The sequence below is a fragment of the Rhea pennata genome, chromosome 10 (genome assembly GCF_028389875.1).
Source record: "Rhea pennata isolate bPtePen1 chromosome 10, bPtePen1.pri, whole genome shotgun sequence".
NCBI classification, from domain to species: Eukaryota; Metazoa; Chordata; class Aves; order Rheiformes; family Rheidae; genus Rhea; species Rhea pennata.
Genome location: NC_084672.1, coordinates 11,687,126 through 11,706,527, shown reverse-complemented (window position 1 = coordinate 11,706,527; position 19,402 = coordinate 11,687,126). Strand labels below are relative to the sequence as shown.

At 37.7% G+C, this 19,402-nt stretch overlaps 1 protein-coding gene across 1 annotated transcript; it reads right to left on the bottom strand.

Annotated features, from left to right (window-relative positions):
* Positions 1–1,022: 1,022 nt before the first annotated feature.
* SLC27A2 (solute carrier family 27 member 2) lies at positions 1,023–19,402 on the bottom strand. The gene is given in 11 exon segments (XM_062584254.1): positions 1,023–1,350; positions 2,827–2,957; positions 5,576–5,673; positions 6,276–6,395; positions 6,397–6,472; positions 8,079–8,169; positions 8,526–8,720; positions 13,676–13,800; positions 14,312–14,470; positions 15,702–15,911; positions 18,911–19,402. Coding segments are annotated over 11 exon segments (1,860 nt in total). The 5' UTR covers positions 19,389–19,402; the 3' UTR covers positions 1,023–1,173.

The following is a 19,402-nucleotide window of genomic DNA, read 5'->3' as shown; positions in this document are numbered from 1 at the left end:
CTACAAATTGTTATTTTGTGTATTTATTACTTGATGCCTGAAAATTAAAATGAGAAGGTACTTCTGGTGCAATGGGTAAAAGTTAATGTGAGCATCTAATCTAGACTTTCTTGGATTAGTTAATCTGAGATACCTGTAAGATTCATTAACAGTCTTTGTTAATGAATACTGTGTTTTCACTAGGGATGTAATTTTTTTACTAATGTAATTATCATGGCTCACCTTCTAACATGAATATAAATATACTTACATAAAGATGTCTCTTTTTTTTAATGCCAAGATGCCCAATACGAATATTCATAGTTTTAACAATACATTCACGCACTGGGAAAAAGGTTGTGCTATACTAGCTGTCCAGGATAGTTAATCCTACTGTGGCCTTCTCTTCACATAAGCAGATTAGTAAAAATTCTGTAAATACAAATGAGAATGTGTATATGATTTAAACTGTTTGAGAACAAACCTGAATGTTAATTACTTGGGACTTATGATGATGGTCTCAGTGTGCTGGTAAACATGGCAGCTACAGCTGGAGTGTTCTCAAGTTTTAGATGCAGAATACTTGACCTACTTACAGAATATGACTTAAGCAAATAGTGTGGCATTCCAGTTTATTCTTTATGTAGTATGCAAGCAATGATGAAGTTTTTATGGAAAGGGTAAGGGAAGTTCCAGCTATAAGAGATGGGTATACCTGACTAATTTTGAATTATCCTAGTACAGCCTATTTGAGCACCTAATTCAAGAAGGGGAAACCTACTTACATGCCTTCCTTAGTGTGAATGTGTGACAATCAATTCTGATAGAACAATAGTCATAAATGTCTCAACAATCAGGGTTAGTCCTGAGAACAGTAGAGAGTTGGAAGGTGACAGCAACGATGCACTGGGTGATGGAAGCACTCCTACTTAAGAGTAGGCAGCTTAGAAAAAAATAAAACTCAGGAGAAAAAAAGATGGTGTGTAAGAAATACAAGGCATGAAGGAGAGCAGAATCCAGGCTGAAATATGACTGGTGTCAGAGCAGTTCTATTTTATTAAAATGATCACATAGTCACATATTATTTCAGATACAGATATTTGCTAACATTAATAAACCGAATTTCCTGGCACTGTTAAGAGTAACAGATGCTTTAAAAGCTGATTATAAAACATGGATTTTTTTTGGACATGCTTATAATCTGATATCATGTTTTTTTACTGAGTTATAAATGGCCTGTGTCATTTGTACATACGTATTTTCTTTTTCATCCAGGATATACAGGCAATCTATGCTGACTGCTGGATTGAAACCCTCCTTCACTAGTTGTACTTTACGGTACTTAAAAGTTGCTGTGAGTTCAATGGCGCTCTACAAAACAAAATTAAATCTCAACTTATCAATGGCAGCATATAATTATGGCAAATTAGATTAAATTTTCCACATTTAAAGAGGATTGGAAAAAAAAACAGCCTTGAGCTTTTATTCTAGGTAGTGTCTTTATATAGTTACAGGTAATTAGAACATGAACAATATGTATGTTTCCTGTCTCTGAGATGAGCATCGTGTATAAATCCATACAGCACAGAAGTCAAAGTCTTACTAATAAAAGTTTAAACTATCTGCATCCATCTGATAATAGTTCAACTATTGAATATGTAGGTCAGTTATTAATCTGAACGTAAGAAACTCTGGGGCCACAGCAATAGATTACTGAAAGGCTTTCCTCCCTATCCTCTTTAAATGAGACATGGAAACACTAGAGACTTTACTCATGCCATTTTCAACTTCTGCTGAGAAAGACTCATGGCTTTGATCCAGCAGTTCATTTAATCGCACACTAGAGATGAGTTTTCACTTAACACCCATTAGTTAAAACTTTGTTTAGTAAAACTAATGTGGTAGTCAGTTAACTAAGTTGTTCAGATCACCAATATGATGCAATATCATTTTAAAGAGTAATAGTTCTTGATTGATGCATATCTCTTTAAAAAGTGCTTTGCAAGAAACTGATGGAGGTCAGGCTCTAAGAAAAACTACTCGGGGTAAGGGAAACTGACCCCACAGGAAAGCCTTTGATGACAGTGAGTGCTATTAGCATACCTGCACCCTGTTCTCATCAGAACTTTTTTTTTCTCTCAGAAAAGAATGGCAATTGGTAGTTGGGCAAATCTCAGCATGCTTTGGATGAGATGGCAAGACAAACTACTACCTTGACTGGTCAGCTGCTTTATTTGTATAGTAACTCAAAAGTTAAAGATCAACTAAGTAATTAGGGATGCTAGTATTTCTGTGTTACTCCTTCTCTTGAATCATTTCAGTGAAAACAAAATCTAACTAAAATGAGGTATATTTATTTTAAATAAATACCCTGAGAAGTACTGCTAGAGTGAAGTTCTCTCATTTTCCTAATTCAACTTAAACTTTAGTTTACAATTTAGCTATTTATTCACTATTATGAAAAAAAAATCTCTTTTGCAAGCTGTTATGTGTGGGTTGATCATAATTTTGAGCAGAACAGTTTGTAGAAGTGGTAAACTGAAAACAACTCAGTGTGCTGAAGGAATGCAACAGGAAGTATGATATTTTTCCATTAAAAGATCTTCCTGTTTTTATATGTTAAAATATACCTGTATCCTGTTACTGCTCATGCAGCTTTGTTTTTCCAGGATGAAATAAAACACCTGGGTCCAGTTCTGCTTTCACATTGGTAAATGACAAGAGCAAGTGAGAGTCGAAAACCCTTTGAGATTGCTAGCATAATTAGGAAGTCCATACTCCTCACAGAAATGAGAGAAAACAGAGTGTTGACAGACGCACAGAAGCTATTTAGGAGCACTGGTTTACCTTAATCCTTATAAAATGAGGTCTCGCATAGTTTGGAAGGTGAGCGTGAACATGTCTGTAAGTATTTTCACCGTTAAATTCACAGTTTTCCTTCAGTCGAATACATGCCATTCCTATTCTGCCTTCATAACCTGAAGGAACAATGACAGTAAATAACCATAGCTCATTTAAGACTTCAGACTAATCCTCTTTATTTTTTTCACAAATGAATCCCTCCTTCTAAGCAATTTTAGAAAACACACTTTCCATTAGACATCTAAGTGATTAGATTTTTCTTATGGCTTCAGCACCCTAGATGCCAAATTCTTTTGAAAGCCTAACATCAGAATGATGGATGACACATTTTGAAAAATCATCCTTATTTCCATGTTTCAATGCAAGCTGAATGTCAGGTCTCAATGCTTAGAGATGGAATTCTGCCTGCAGCAGCATTCAGCTCTGTGGGGTTAATTTACTCTATTATAAAACATTGTAAAACTGCTTGTACTCAGTGTACTGACAAACTCATCCATGCAGAAAGAGGACAGAAAGAAATAAGATCCCAGTTTAATATTGTTGCCCACCACCTGAATTAAGTGCTGCAAGAATCCAAGTACTACAGACTTTTCTTCTTTCTTTTCTTTTTTTTAACAACTTGTTTAACCACATTACTGAGAGGGCTTTTGTCCTCCCCTTTTGGTGGCTGGGCTGGGGATGTGGCACAATATAAACACTAAACTGTTGGTGATATTTCTGTTGCCTGGGGTTACAAATACTTCAAGAAGATCAGATCTGGGTATATTAGTTATTCATAAATAATCCTATGCTCACTTCTGTTACATTTTTGTGACATAATTCTGGAATGACAAGTACAGTTTAAATTGATTACATGAAAACAGTAGGAAAAATTTTCACATTTGAATGATATTAAGTCTTTCATAAAATTGCACACAAGAGCAAGTGAAAAAAGAAAGTGTCACCTAAACTTAGAGAAAAAGTAGAGCACAATAATATACAAGTTTAGGATGAATGGCTCTAAAGTTCCTTTCGAGCTATCTTTGTTTTCTTTTACCTTTCATACAATGTACTTAAACTACCTGGCATTCATATTTCTTTATTCGGAATCTAGAGTACCAAGTTAGAGTTCTCAGGTGGTGTACATGATCATCTCCAGCTATATTACTGAAGTAAAAATATTTCCATACTACCTAAAGCAGAAAAAAACCTAAATACAAAATCTACACTGTTCTTGCATAATGGCAAAGCAAGAACTGGGTTTGAACAATCAATCCTGTTTTTTCTTTTCATAAAGCCAATCCATAATTGGGTATCAGCACCTCTTCTACACGGTCTTACAAGAGCATTGGGAATAAGAGTGTATTTTCCTCTTCTCCTACAGTGTAATTTGAGAAATACATAAAGAACTCTAGACTACTTATGTGGTTACCTTGCTTTTGAAATGTCTCTGAGGCAACAGTATGTTTATCGCTACCACAAAGCAGTTCAAAACACGAGTGATTTAAAGAGAGAGGGTTTAATTTTACTTCAATAGATAGTGGAGGCATGAACGATTAATGAAAGGAGCTTTTTTTGTTTCTTTGAATTAAATTCACTATTCTCATAGACCACCTTGGTTTATAAACATTTTCATTCTTCTAGCCCCAGAAACACTAAAATTTCTATTGTCATTTTTTTCCACTTTCAGTAGAGAAAACACTGGATGAAGCAAAATATTAATGGAAATTCTCCTGTGTTGAGCAAATGGTAGATGGAGGTAGTGGATGCAGGAAGAGTGGAATATCTAATACTGTCTTCCAATTCAGAAATATTAATTTGTCAGTGATGTGACCTATGTTATAATATATTCTAGTTTGGAAGGCTTTATGGAAAAAGTTTGATGTCTGTTAACTTTTATAGCAGCCTCCTTATTAGACTCATTCTTAAACTTCTCTGAAGGGCATATGATATATTATGCCAACAGGTCGAAATCACAACTGCAACAAAGTTAAATATTCAGGATTTCATTTCGGATCTAAACTTGTTTGTTTGATTTCAGATCCCTGCACTACACTAGAAGAATGAATTCCATTTTAACTGTCCCTCACAACACATTTACTGTGAGAAACTAGAGGGGCATCCTGTGGAACTTAGGTAAGTGAGCCAAATGGACAGGAAGGTACCTCCAAAACACAGGAGCACAAGAAAGTAAAATAAATCCATCTGTTCCCTCTTTTGTCCACCAATACATCTGGGAATCTGGATTAAGTAGCTGTCATAAGGTCTTAAAGAGGTTCTAATTCTAAGATTTCACAATTTTTGAGGAATAGAAAAAAGGTAGCAAGTGTTTTAGAACTCTATGCCTTGCTTCAGATTGAAAAAGATGGAGAACAGGTGAATCTCAACAGAAGATCAATTTCTTGTTCTTCTAGAAATTCCTTTCACATCTATTTTGTTTGTCTCATTTTACAGTAATTGTAGAGCTATTTTGCTGTAAAACATACATCATCATCTGCACCCAAGACACTTGGTCTCAAATCTTCTTCCTTTTTCCTGTTAGTATATTATATTAACATAAGCTTTGGCTATGTTTTCTCAGCTAATTAATACTGCATTTTATACATTGAAATTATAGAATGCATCAAATGTAACTTATGAAAAATAGAGAAGCTAAAGGAGGATTACCTATACACTACAGTTCTCAGTGTAAAAAAAAATTTGTTAACATATATAAAAAAAAAATGTTATCACACTTCAAGTGTTTCACTTATACCTGGAACAGATACTCCATATACAGTAACTTCTTGAACACAGTCAATCAATCCTAAAATGTCTGCAACTTCAGTTGTAGAAACGTTTTCTCCTTTCCACCTGGAATATAAGCAGTTTATAAAGGTCATAATTTCTATGCATAGTGATCTCATAGTGATCTGTAGCATTTTAATGTTTGACTTTATAATGGGCTGAGCTCCGAGCTTGAGGTCAGAAAGCACTTTTCCACTGGAACAAGGGACCTGTTATTAAAAGTAGAGAAAGACATGCTGCAAAATTTATCAGCATGTTCCAGAATATTCAAATCTCAGTAGGATTTAATGCACTCAGCTAATTCATGCTTAATAGAGCTTTAAATAGACTAAAACACCAAAATATTACTTACATTAATGTCTATCCTAGGCTCCATAAACTATGAGTTTTAAAAATGTAGTGAATGTTAAACTACAACGGTTTATGAGTGTGAATGGATTCTGACTACTGAGAAATATTCAAAATAGCATTCACTTATCCTAAACTGAACTTGTAGTTTGTGCATGTAAACACAAATGATCAAAATAGAACAGAAGTGAGTCCTTTTTTTCTGACTAAAGTCAGAGAAAATAGCTTTCATCAGTCAGTATGAAATGCTTGAACATGAAATCAGATTTGAGATTGAATAAATATTTTTTTTGCTGTGATAACCATTTAAATACACTAACCGGAAAGTGTCTCCAGTTCTATCATGGAAATAAATGAAGTTATCATTGTCAATCACTAGAAGGTCACCACTATTAAAATATAAATCCCCTTTTTGGAAAACATCTCTTAATTGCTTCTTCTGTTTGGTGTTTTGCTCCTGCATAGCCACTAAATGGTGCATATTTGGTGATTCTGCAGATCTGGAGTCCTGGTTTACCTATGAAGAGGAAAAACATTTGCTATTCATTTAAAAAAAACACAGTGGAAATTGCCCAAGCTAATCAATTTTCATTATACTGTTGAGGTCTGCAGACATTACAGAATTACTTAAGATTTTTTTTTCCTATAATCATCTTCCTCAAAAATTAGCTTTGGAGGTACAGATTAAGAATTTCATCTTGTGCTCTCGATTCATTAGCTTTCAGTAGGAATACTTGTAGATGATACAAATTATCACCTGCCTGTATTAATGCAGAAGACGGTCTTTGATGTCTTGTCTGATATCAGTTAAGTGGGAAAGAGTTGCTCAGATTCTCCAGGCAGCTTCATAAACATCGGTTTAAAACATACAACTCAATAGGAATTGTATCTACACAGGAAACCTACACATGAAACCAGGAATGTCTTCAGAAGGTCACTCTCCATACAGGCTACTTCCATGCATCTCAGATGATGTGGGACTTGCTGACCTCTCAACAAAAAGAACCAGTTGCACTTAGAAATCAAATGCACTGGGTTTCAACTTGCTTACTTTGAACATAAAAGTGCCCCAAAGGCTGCTTAGAATGTTCTCTACTCTTTCATTTGCTATAGCTGAAGTAATTCACGGAAGAGAAGGAACGCCTACATGTTTATGTAAATTGAAACACAATTGCAACATAACAGTCTGTTACCATCCTGTGTTTCAAGCCTGGGATTTTACATTTTCACTTTTTTTTTTTTTTTAACATTTTTTCTCTTATATTGCAAGTATTTTTCACTCCTTTCCTGTTCAACAACTATGTTAATTGTTCGTATGTAAATCCTAACACAGAGGAATGTACATGTGGGCATCCCTCCTCACCTAAACTCAAGAGACTCCATAAGGACAGTTAGCGTAAGAGAGGATGGTTATGGAGCAGACTCTCTGTTAACATAGCTGGTATATTCCTCAGCAATGGGAATTTAAGATAGCTGGTTACCTGTACCCTAGTTCTATTATAGATAGAGACAGTGTCTCACCGTCTAGCCTGGGGTACTCACTCAAATTCCTCCCTCACACAAATGACTGAACATGCAACAGAATCCAACAAAATCACAAGTATCTAAAGTATTTGGTAATACCCAGGTAAGCCTGTGCCAATAAATAACCCCCCCCCCCAGCTATGAAAACTGATATTAAGAGTAGTATAAGTATTTTCATACGTGCTTTTTTTTTGTTGTTGTTGTTGTTGCCAATGATGAACAGTTTCAATGACAAAAGGAATGGATTTGTTTTGCAAATGTTTCTTCAGTGGCATGTTAAGTACAAAGTCTGGGAAGAGTAAGTTTCTCCAGCTTAAAGTCATGATCTGTACTCAAAGGTAAAAATGTTACTGTATCCATTAGTAGAAGAATTCTGAAAATCAAAGTATACACTTGCTTGATTCTCCAGGGTACTTTTACCTTTCTCTTAAGTGGTATTACAGTAATACAAAATTTGTTATGTATTTTCTAACTTTTGTTTAAAAACTGGCTTACTCAATGGCAGTTCTCAGCATCTTTCCAGATAAAAAAAGTGATGCAAAGATACAGTATTTTAAAAAGTACACACCTTTCTGAATTTTTTTTAAAGGAGTTTTTACCTTTGGGAACTCTTACGCAGTATCCATTCTCATCTCGAACTGGTTCATCTTTCTCTACGTCATATTTAATCAGTTCATAGCGTAAGATTTTCTAAGTGAAAATTTGCAAAATGTATACATACGTGAATATTCAATCTTTGAAAAATATTTTCATAATTATGCTACATATTCAGCTTTCTCTTTAACTGGTGCCAAATATAGCACATTTCAACTGCACGTACTGATGGTCTCCTACCTGAACTAGTGAGAGATGTCAGTGGTAGCTAGCATAGGTACTTACAGACTGTATTTGGGGACTTCTCTGTAACTCTTCTCTCTGGGCATATCTGCCGAACATGTATCTGGACCCTGGGTGCTTCCCAATTTATCACGCCCGGTGTGGGCCCTTGGCAGTTTACTAAACTTCAGCAAAAATCCCAGAATGCCAAGTTTTGTTATCCATCTTACCTTCTGCAAGCAGTTCACTCTTCCCACTGCACCGATTTTTCCGGTATAATTAACAAAGGAAATGTTACCCTCAGTTGAAGCATAAAACTCTAGAATACTAATATTTCCAAATCTTCGGATAAATTCCCTCCAAACATCAGTCCTTATCCCATTTCCTATGGCAAGTCTAACTTTATGATCCTGATCGTTTTTTCTCTGGAAATAAGGAACAGTCATGAATTAGTGTTTCACTACTAAGTGAAAGCATCTACATCTGGAAAACTCCAAAGGAAACTTTAGGCTAAAGTATTGAGCGTATTTTGAAATAAAACATGTGCAAACATCATTACAGTTAAGCATGTGGTTATGATGTGGATGAAAGGAGAAGAAATTACTGAACAAGTTGGGCTAAATATCTATCTGTTGTTAGTGGTTAACTTGATTTGGATGAGGACAGGAACAATAACCATACGTAGAAAGCCAGAATGAAACCCAGCATTTCATTCATTTTTTAAATAGTGCTATGAAACCTCTTTGTTTACAGAGTGAAGTGACAAATACATATTGGTAATGATAGTCCTGTTTATGCCTTCTCTTAGACATTTGTATTTATCTTCAACAACAGGAAGCAATGAATTGCATTGTACACTTGTAATTTATAAATATTTCTAATTTGCTAATGAGAAACAACAGTTGAGAGAATTTTAGCAAAATATGGGAAGGTTATTTTGTCCCACTTTCTTTTTCCCCAACTATTTCTTGTAATACATAATTTAATAGTACTTTAAGGTACTATCTAAGTACTTTAGTTCTTTAAGTAGTTAAATCTTTTAAATATGTAACGGCTTAGTAGCTTGGAATAACTCACTGATAGAGTAGTCTTATTCTATCAGCAACTGACAGGAGCGTGCATTTGTGCAGAACAGTTATGTTAGCTCTGTGTCTCTCAGGGAATACCATACAGAGGACAAGGTTCTAGACGATGGGGCTAGATGACAAGCATAGAACATTGACAGTTCAAACTTTTCTATGTTGCTCTTTTCAGCAGTGCTTCAAGAGAGGCATTTGGCCATTGAGACAAAAATAAATTGTTTTTATGATGTCATATTCCCCCAAAAGGACAAAACCCAGCACATTAAAATAGGTACAATTTTTAAATACTATAAAACTTTATTTTGGACTTCATTTATATAACTTCTGGCTTATTACTGTTTATTTTTTTACAGGACACAATCTAGCAGTGAAGTAAGTTTAATCTAAAGAAGAAATGTATTAACATACCTTCTTCTCTAAGATACTGAGAGATCTGCCATTACTATGTTAGAACAGAACTAAACTGCAAATGGAACAACCAAATTTATCTGCTGAAAGTCTGCACACTGTTCAAACAACTTGCTGTTCACTTTTTACAAAATCTTTTTCTTGCATATGATGTTCTACAATGGTGTGCACAATACCCTTGTCTTTCCTGGGAAGTTTTTTCCCAAGTCTAGTTCATTGCGGATTTGCAGGTCTAAACTTAAAACATATCTATTTTGTTTCACTGGAGACAGGTTGCTGCTTAGCTCCATAATGTCCCACATCTTTTGTTGAAATCTGTATTTTCAATCCGCTCCCTGCTATTTGCTTAGGCAAATAGAGAAAACTTGTTATTTAGCAATTAATTAGTTACAGTTACTGGAAGGAAGAAGGGGTATTCCTTGAGGAGATTTCTGTAATACCTGGAGTGTTCATTTGTTCTGACATTACTACTTAAGTTAGCTGCAAATACAGCCAGAAAATTGGGACGTACGTTGACCTTCTTTTCTTCTGTGGATATGCAAGGGAAATAAATGATAGCACTAATAAGTTACTAGTGCAGTAAAGCACTAATAAGTTACTAGTGCAGTAAAGAAATGCACTAGTAATCACAGAATCACAGAATGGTTGAGGTTGGAAGGGACCTCTGGAGATCATCTAGTCCAATCCCCCTGGTCAAACAGGGTCACCTACAGCACATTGCCCAGGATTGTGTCCAGGTGGCTTTTGAATATCTCTAAGGAAGGAGATTCCACAACCTCTCTGGGCAACCAGTTCCAGTGCTCTGTCACTCTCACAGTAAAGAAGTTCTTCCTTTTATTTAGGTGGAACTTCCTCTGTTTTGGTTTGTGTCCATTGCCTCTTGTCCTGTTGCTTGGCACCACTGAGAAGAGTCCAGCCCCATCCTCTTGACACCCACCCTTAAGGTATTTGTGAATACCTTAAGGTATCTGAACAGGCCCAGCTCTCGCAGCCTTTTCTCGTAGGAGAGATGCTCCAGTCCTCTCATCATCTTCGTAGCCCTACGTTGGACTCTCTCCAGTAGTTCCATGTCTCTCTTGTACTGCGGAGCCCTGAACTGGACACAGTACTCCAGATGTGGCCTCACTAGGGCTGAGTAGAGGGGCAGGATCACCTCCCTTGACCTGCTGGCAACACTCTTCCTAATGCACCCCAGGATACCATTGGCCTTCTTGACTACAAGGGCACATTGCTGGCTCAGAAAGGGCATTAATTAAGGCAGCTAACACCTTACATCAGTGCAGATTTTGCTCATGCTGCAAGTTTCTCATGGCAAACACTGTCTCTTTATTACATTTGTAACAATGGGCCAAACCCTCTTGGCACCACTACTATTTAAGCAATAATGTACACAGGATCAAGTTCTTGTATTCTAAGGTGTTAACTGCATCTTTCTGGGAGTTTCGTGTACTCAAAGTAAGTATCATGCATCAGACACTAAGCTTGTCAACTTTGCTTATGTAAAAAGTGCTTTCTCCACTCATGTTGCATTCTCTGTACTGAGTAAATAAAAAAACTTCTATTAAATAATGGAAGCTTAGCAACCTGGCTCTTTCTTAAAATCTAGTCTTCATAGATAAGCCAATAATGAGTAACCTCTAAGACTGCCTCAAATACAACTCAGCTGCACCATTCAGTTCTTTCATTAGTCTTCAGGTTCATCAGCTTATCTAACTAATCTGTTGTTTTTAATTACCAGATCATTTTAAGGATTAAATTAAATGTCTCTATGTGGCTAGCAGTACCAGACTCACTCAGACCATTCAGGAACTGATTTATACTTTGCCAGCAACTGCAAATGTCTGTTAGATACTGATTAAACTCAGGAAGTTACAGAGTATGCACTGTGATTCAGTTATATTCATATATGAATCCTGACTGTAAAAGGATATAACTCTATCACACGAGTATATGAGCTCATTCTTTAAGCTTGTTTTCCTCAATAAAATTGCTATATTGAAGTAAATAATTCTTCACTTTGTCCTCCCGCACCCCCCAGTATATTTTATTTATACCAACTGAGTACTGGATGAGCGCTTTGCTAATCGGGATTTTCCAAGAACAGCAGGACTCTTAGGTAAGTTACCACCACCTGTAAGTACATGTTTCAAGTGCCCAGTTTCTTTAATACAGCTTAAATCTTTTTCACTCACACTTTTTGATGACAACTACTGCTCTGATCCAGAGGCTTACTCTTAAGATTACTATAAAACTTTATTTTATGTTATTAACTGCTCATTTTGCGTTAACAACTCATGAAGAGATAATATTAAGAATAGCCCAACTTTGCTTATATACCAGTTTTCTGAAAAATTCTACTGATTTCAGTGAAGTTATTTCATATCTCTGTAACCAGCAACAGAAAAAGCTCTTTATATCTGATATTTTGCACACATACATAAATCACAAAGAAACTGCAGACTCGCTTCTCTGTTCTGACTTATGGTTATCAAGCAGTACTAGGAAAACTGGTATGAGCTGCATTCTTACTAAATTCTAATTGCTATTCACAAGGTCTCCCTCCACACAGTAATTTTCTGCAAGCACATTTTTGAAATGAAGGATTAACTAAAATGACTGGAAGGATCTTAGCAGGAAAGTATTTAGGAATAGATGCACTATGGTGACAGTATGTTAAGTGTATCTTTGGAAATAGCTATCATTAAATAATCACATTAAAGTTTTCACTGGGGGGGAGGGATGTCTTCTTTGTCTTGAGCTAAGATTCCTACCTTCAAAAAACCTAAGTATCACATTGCCTAAATATGAAATGACACAACTCCTTTTGTTCCTAGGGAGTCTCTCACTGATTTTTGGTTTGCAGCACAAGTGATCACATAAAGTCTGTGGGTTTTTTTCCATATACTTTAACAGAATGTCAATTAAAGGATTAATTGTGATTGTTCCACTATTGAAAGGAGTGGTTAAATCAAGCCACCAGCTCCTTTTTCCTTGAAAAAAATGCCTGTTAGTGTGCTATGAGATTGTAAACCTCATTAGAGAAGAGTATAGCTCTCTAGTACTACCTAAGATCTCCTACATTAACAATCTGTTTTCTTTGGTACTGTACAAATGGTAAATAAGAACACTGCTTACTGGGTTATTTTAATTAATTGGATGTATTTGATGATCAATATGTAAAGTTTTTCCAAACTCAAATCTTTGGAATGGTTTATTTCATCTAGAATTGGTTCCTTGAACTCTTACTAGTCCCAGCTCACGTCTGGAAGTCAGCAAGATCTCATCTTGAGTAATATCTTTAATATTCTGCAAAAAGTTACTTTAGTACTCATGCACAAAGAACTATCTAAATGTAAAACTTACTACACAAAATTATACCTAAACATTTTCAACAATATTATTGTTACAGTCTATGCACTTTTCATTATAATACTTTGGCTTTCAAAAGCATTCCCAGACCAGAGAGCACATTGCATACATCTAGTGGAAAAACAGTGAGAAGCCTTTTGCAGTAACAGTATACTAAAATTTGATTAACAAAGCATAATGAAAAAGTGAATCACATGCAGCTCATACTTATCAAAGAATGTTTTGCCAATAAAGTAATGATTTTTGCTAAATTTTCAAGGAAAAAGTTAACTGGGAACTGATCAACCTGATTTAGAGAAAAACTTTTGTAAAACCAAATAGTATGTTTCTGCTCTAAGGTTTCCCCTGGTTTTTGTCCATGTAGTGCACAGTAAACTCAATTACCTGATAGATGCTCACTTATGGATCATGTGTGACTGTTAATGTGTGTTATTTCTTCCTTACAGTTAGATTTTTTTTAACATAGACAATATTCCTAGAAGTCTAATTAGTCACAAACACACACAAAGTAGTTAAGTTACCTGTGGCACACTGCATAAATACCGAAGCACTTCCCCAATATATTGTATCACTGTTATGTTGTATTTCCTGCAGTCATCCCAGAACCGGCTTGCTGAAAATCTGGTACGCAAAACAATAGTTGCACCTGTGCAGAAAGAAGAAAAACAGCAGAAGGAACAGTTGTTATAATACTGCATAGAATTTCTTAGTGCAACATTGTAGAAAACTTGTAGAATTAAGATTTAATAGGTTTTTAGAAACATTGTTCCTAAAAGATGTTGAAATATGATCCATGCTGAATAATTAGTTCAACCTCTATTTCTATTCATCAAAGAGTTAAAAGCTATTATGGTAGATGAAACACATGACACTCTGTACTGCTTAACCCAAAGGTTATGCAAGGAGCTGTCATTTAGGATAGGACATATCCTGTTTGTCCAGGTGCTGAAATAAAATATGCTTATGGCAAGGATCAGTGCAAGTTGTGTGAAAACCAGACAAGAATCAGAAATGAGAACGTCTTTTGGCTTATGGGGTTCCAGATTACTGAGATTTAAATAACCAACTATTTCACCTCAACATTGGTAGCTAAGGAGCAACTCTATCTGTGCATGAATTCTGCACAGTAACACTTTGTACAAATAAGTGTGTTGTACCTTTCACGATGCATCCATGGACTCCAACGAGGAGGGCAGAACTGTGATAGAGTGGTAGAGCAGTATACACAGTATCTTCTGAGGTAACCTTGCCAGCATCAAACAAACCACAAGCTAGCATTATTCGTTCATGGTTTATTACCGCAGCCTTGGGAAGACCTTAAAGCCAACCAAAAAGATGAACAATAAACCCAGTAAGACCACTCAGTTTCACAAGGGTTTAAGAAAGGGTTTCCTCCCTTATTCTCTGATGCCTGCATTTGATTAGGCAAATTACACTTCCAGAGTAGAAAACATATTAGGGTTTAGCCTTAGTGAGGCTGTGTCTTCCCACAAGTAACTTTTAGAGGATTATCTCCCATTAAGTGTCCAAATTTCCAATACTATGGTATTTAGGAATAAGTAGTAGAGAATGGGGAAAAATAGCTACCAAGGAATAGGATTTGAAGAATCTAGTGTGCCAAGCAATGGAAACAGTAATGCTAAAGCACTGATGAGCCACAAATCTTGCGTCTCTCCCGGAATTTGGTATCTCCTTATAGCTCTGAATGATTTTATGTGAAATTGGAATTTATATTACAAGATCTTTTCCTGGTTTCCCATCATACACTGTTGAACTTGCTTCTTATTCTTATTTATTCTTGCAAAACAGATGCTAGAAGACAAAATGATGGCACTGCTTGCTGCTTATCTAAGAATAGAGCTGCTAGAACTCCTACCAGGGAGGAAAGACACCTGAGTGATTGGTATTCCACAGGTTAAAAGGATTCAAATTCATGCTTCCTCCCTTCCAAGGGAGTGCTGTTCACTGAAAGGCTAAAGGACTAAGCTAGGGTGGAAGCATACCCTACCCTTTCTTCATCCTTGACACTCGGTCTGTGTTATAGCCAAGTGCTCTTAACACTAGATACCTTATGTAAAGCAGGCAACAGCTCCTACACCAGCTACAGCTCTGCATAGTGCCTATGACTAGCTGTACTTTGTGCTGCATTCACTATTTTTGGTACTCTGGCACACGAGGACTTAACGGCTGGCATCTAGAGTACATGATCCAAAGTTCTGGGTGTGAGATTGGTGTTGAGACATATAGTTAAGGCAGCAGTGTGTCCAGGAATAAGAGACAGCAGAGGCATGGTTACTTTACTGGCAGAAAACATGTACATTTAATTGGCTTCCACACCCTTCCCTCCACACAGACTTGATGCTTAAAGTCAGTCTACGTTCTATACGTTTTTTTGGTGTTAGATATCAATATCAAATTTTCAGTCACCTCAGAGGGAATGAATAAGCACAAGAATTATGTGAAGTAATAGATTCTATCCTCACTCGAAAACCACAGTGTCAGGAAGCATGTGTGGCCTTCCATGTAGCTTTTATGAATTTACATTACCTGTAGTACCAGAGGTATAAATGTACATGGCAGGGGTTTTAAAGATTATATCTGATCTCCACGACAATGGAGTAGGCTCATCTGAAGCAGCATCTACTTTATCAAGAAAGCTCTCAACTCCTTCTGTTACAGATGTCCTGCTTAGGTAATAAACTTTAATGTTTTCTTTCTTCAAGAATGGCAGTATTTCTTCAACAGATTCCTTCAGCTCTTAAAGAGAGGAAAAAAGGTATTACAAGAAAATTCTGTACTATTCAGTGAACTGTACTATCACTTCTTTTGCCTCAGAAGCTTTTATGTTTAATTTCTGTTGGAGAAATTCATGCTCAAGTCACTTCAGAATCCAGCAAAAGGACTGAAGAGACAGTGTCTCCCCACAAAACTGGAACTGATATGATCTTCTGCAACAGGCGATTGAATGGACAAACAGAATCAAAGGGATGGCAGCCAGGCACGCTTCCCTGTGCCTGCATACCCTGTGGGACCCTGAGGGAGCATGCACTTGGCCTAACCAGCTCCATGTTGCTCATGTTCCCTCTTCACAGTCGTAAACGCCTTACCTGGCAACTGCCCACGCAAAAGTAGGTGCTGCTTAAATCTCAGTGTTTTTTTCACAAAGATGAACTTCACCTTCATCAAGTCTCAGCATACAGAAAAAAACTGCAAAGGTGACTTACTCCGCAAGTAATGGAACTACTAACGCCTAGACTCCTAGGTAGTTATGTTCTACCTCTTCCTATGCTTGTCTTCTCCACATCTCATTTCCCTGTATATTCCCTCCACTATCTCCAACCAACAGGAGATACTATGACTGCAGTTATATGCAATTTGAGTACGCATATTCCCTGTATCATCAAGTCCTGCCTGCCTTTTTCTTATTGAAGCACTATTGTTGGTCTTTCTCTTCTACCTGCTGACAATTTCTGCCAAGTCTGAAAGTACGTAATCATCCTTGAGACTTTCATTCCCTTAATGAATTGAACTGGGTAACAGATTCAAGAGTTACCAGCGAAGATGAGCAGACAGTTGATACAATTGTATATACCTTATTTCCTTAAAAATCCAGATTAAATGTCTCCAGATCACAGGCAATTTCCCTAAGAATTATCCATTTAAACAAATTTAAATGAATCCTCAACATCAGTTTCATTGAAACATCATAATATAAAACTTTTTCATAATGTTATCTATTTTTCAGCACTCATTTTATTTCAAAACAAAGAGTAAATATATTATTATTAAATTAACAGCTCTTTGGAATCCTGAGAACTAAATCTCTGTATTTTTCACTCAAAACTGTATTTCCAAGTTATTGACTATAGATAAAGCCAAGACCTGCATTAGAAGCTCGTCCCAATTGCACAAAAGCAAACTTTTCAAGCCTGACAGACTTTGGAATTCTTTATCAAGCAGTTCTGAACCCCTGCTGCAGCTTTGGTCCAAAACAAACAATATCCTGGTACTACAAGGGATATCTTTCCCTTTATCACTGAGCTACTTGTGAACATTTAATGAAGGCTTCTTTCAGCGAACAGTTAAGGAAATCTCAAAATATTAGTATTGTCTGGCCTGTTTTCCTCTTTTCTAACATATTGTCTGGCATACTTGCTGCACAAAGAGTAAAGCTGGATGGGAGAAGAGTTTCACTCCTCTGCTGCAATCAGGCATGACAGAAATTAAGTAAGGCCTTTTATGCACACATTTTACAACCTGGCACCTTAAAGATTAATAATCCTCCAATAAACTTTCAAAGAGATAAATAACCCTCCAATAAACCTGGAAATCCATTTTTGTTGTAGATATCATTAATAGCATATAATCTCTATTAATGAATTCAGCATTTTTTTTCCTAGAAACTTGTCTGTAGAAGCACGCAGATATGATCACGTATGATGGTAAGTTCTAAAGTGGCGATATTTACCTTTGCTTAGAGAAGCAAGATAATAAAGAATAAAACATAATAAGGATAGACAGAATCAAGGTCCAACAGAAAAGACTTTTTTCCTCTCCTTATATTCAGTGATCACTAATGGATTTAAGCATGCAGTAAGATTTCATTAATAAAGCTCAAATTTCAGCAAACTATTTCTCTAATAACTCCCTTCCCAGAGATGAAGGCTTTTCTAGAAAATTTGAGGCCAATACCTGATTTCTCAAATTGTTGAGAAGGAAGAAGAAAATTTTATTTTCTCTTGCACACTTTAGTTTTCCCCATACCTGTTGATAAACACCAATTAATTTTGAAAGTTCAGAGATTCCACAGTACTTATTTTCAGTGAGGTAGAAATTGATCCAGAAAGGCGAAAATTTGGTGCCTGAACTCCTGAAGTTTGGAGCATATAAAATACTTTGAACGTGTGCAGTAGAAGAATGAGTTCAACTCTCCGAGAATGGGTATAAATGTTTTTAAATGTGTCCAGATAAACAGTGCCTTTGACTTCCCATACAGTCAGGCATTCATAGATTCACATACACACAAATACACATACAGATAGCTGAAAGACTATGTATGAAATAAGGTCACTATTCAGTACAGAATAGAATGCATTTTTGCACTGAAAACATACCAATATGTCTATTTTATGAAAAAAACAAAGTGGTTCATCGAGGTGCATTCACTTTTTGTCTTTGAATTAAAACTTGACACAAGCTTTTATACAGACTGGAACCACCTTAAGGTGTCTAAGTTGCTGTTCAGTTGCACTAAAAGGACTCTTCTGCATGACCTTAATTGTTTCCAATCTGAACGTTACTGGGAACAATGTTGTGTATGACTGAGGGTTATTTTAGCACTATGGCTTCATCAACCTTATCAAATAACAAAGCACCCGAGCTCAATTCTCATGTCCTGCATTTAATCGGGTAATGCAAACATGGTGCAAATTGTACGGAAAACTCTTCCATCCGCCTGATCTGATGTAACCTCTCCAGTCCCCAAATTCAGCTCTTGGATGCCGGGATACCCGCGGCAGAAGCCAGGCCCGGCTCTTCAGCACCCTGCAGCAGCCAGCCACCCGGCCCCAGCCGCCCCGGGAGCCTCGGGGAAGGCCCCAAGGGAGCAACCTGGCCCTGCTGCCCCCGCGCAGCCCTGCGCGGAGGAGCCTCCGCTCGTTTCGCCCGTGGGTTTTACCGGGCCATCGCGGCCCGCCTCAGCGGCTTCTCTCCTCACCGGCCGTCCGGGCAGGGGCTCGGGGCGGCGCTCTCCTCACCTGGGGCCGCCAGCAGCACCGTGGCCGCGCTGCTCTGGAAGCAGCGCAGCAGGGACGTCGCCCTGATGTTGCAGTTGAGGCAAGCCATGGCGCAGCCCAGCTTGGCGCAGCCCAGCCAGATCCAGACGTAGGCGGGCCGGTTGCCCATGAAAAGGGCTAAGCAGCCGCCCGCCCGCAGCCCCGCGGCGTCGCGCAGCGCCCGCGCCGCCTGGCTGCTCCGCCGCTCCACCTGCTCGTAGGTGGAGACCTCGCCGCCGAAGAGCAGCAGCGGCTTGTGCGGCGTCCGCGCCGCCCGCTGCGCGAAGATATCCAGCAGGGTGCGGGCGGGCCGGCGGGCGCCGGCTCTCCGCGCCCTCCCCGCTACCCGCGCCATCGTGAGGGCGAAGCGTAAGTCCTGGAAGAAGTAGGGCCAGGCGCAGCGCAGCAGGAGTGGCAGGAGCAGCAGCCCCGCCAGCGCGGTGCACAGCGCGGGCATCATGGCTCCGCGCTGCC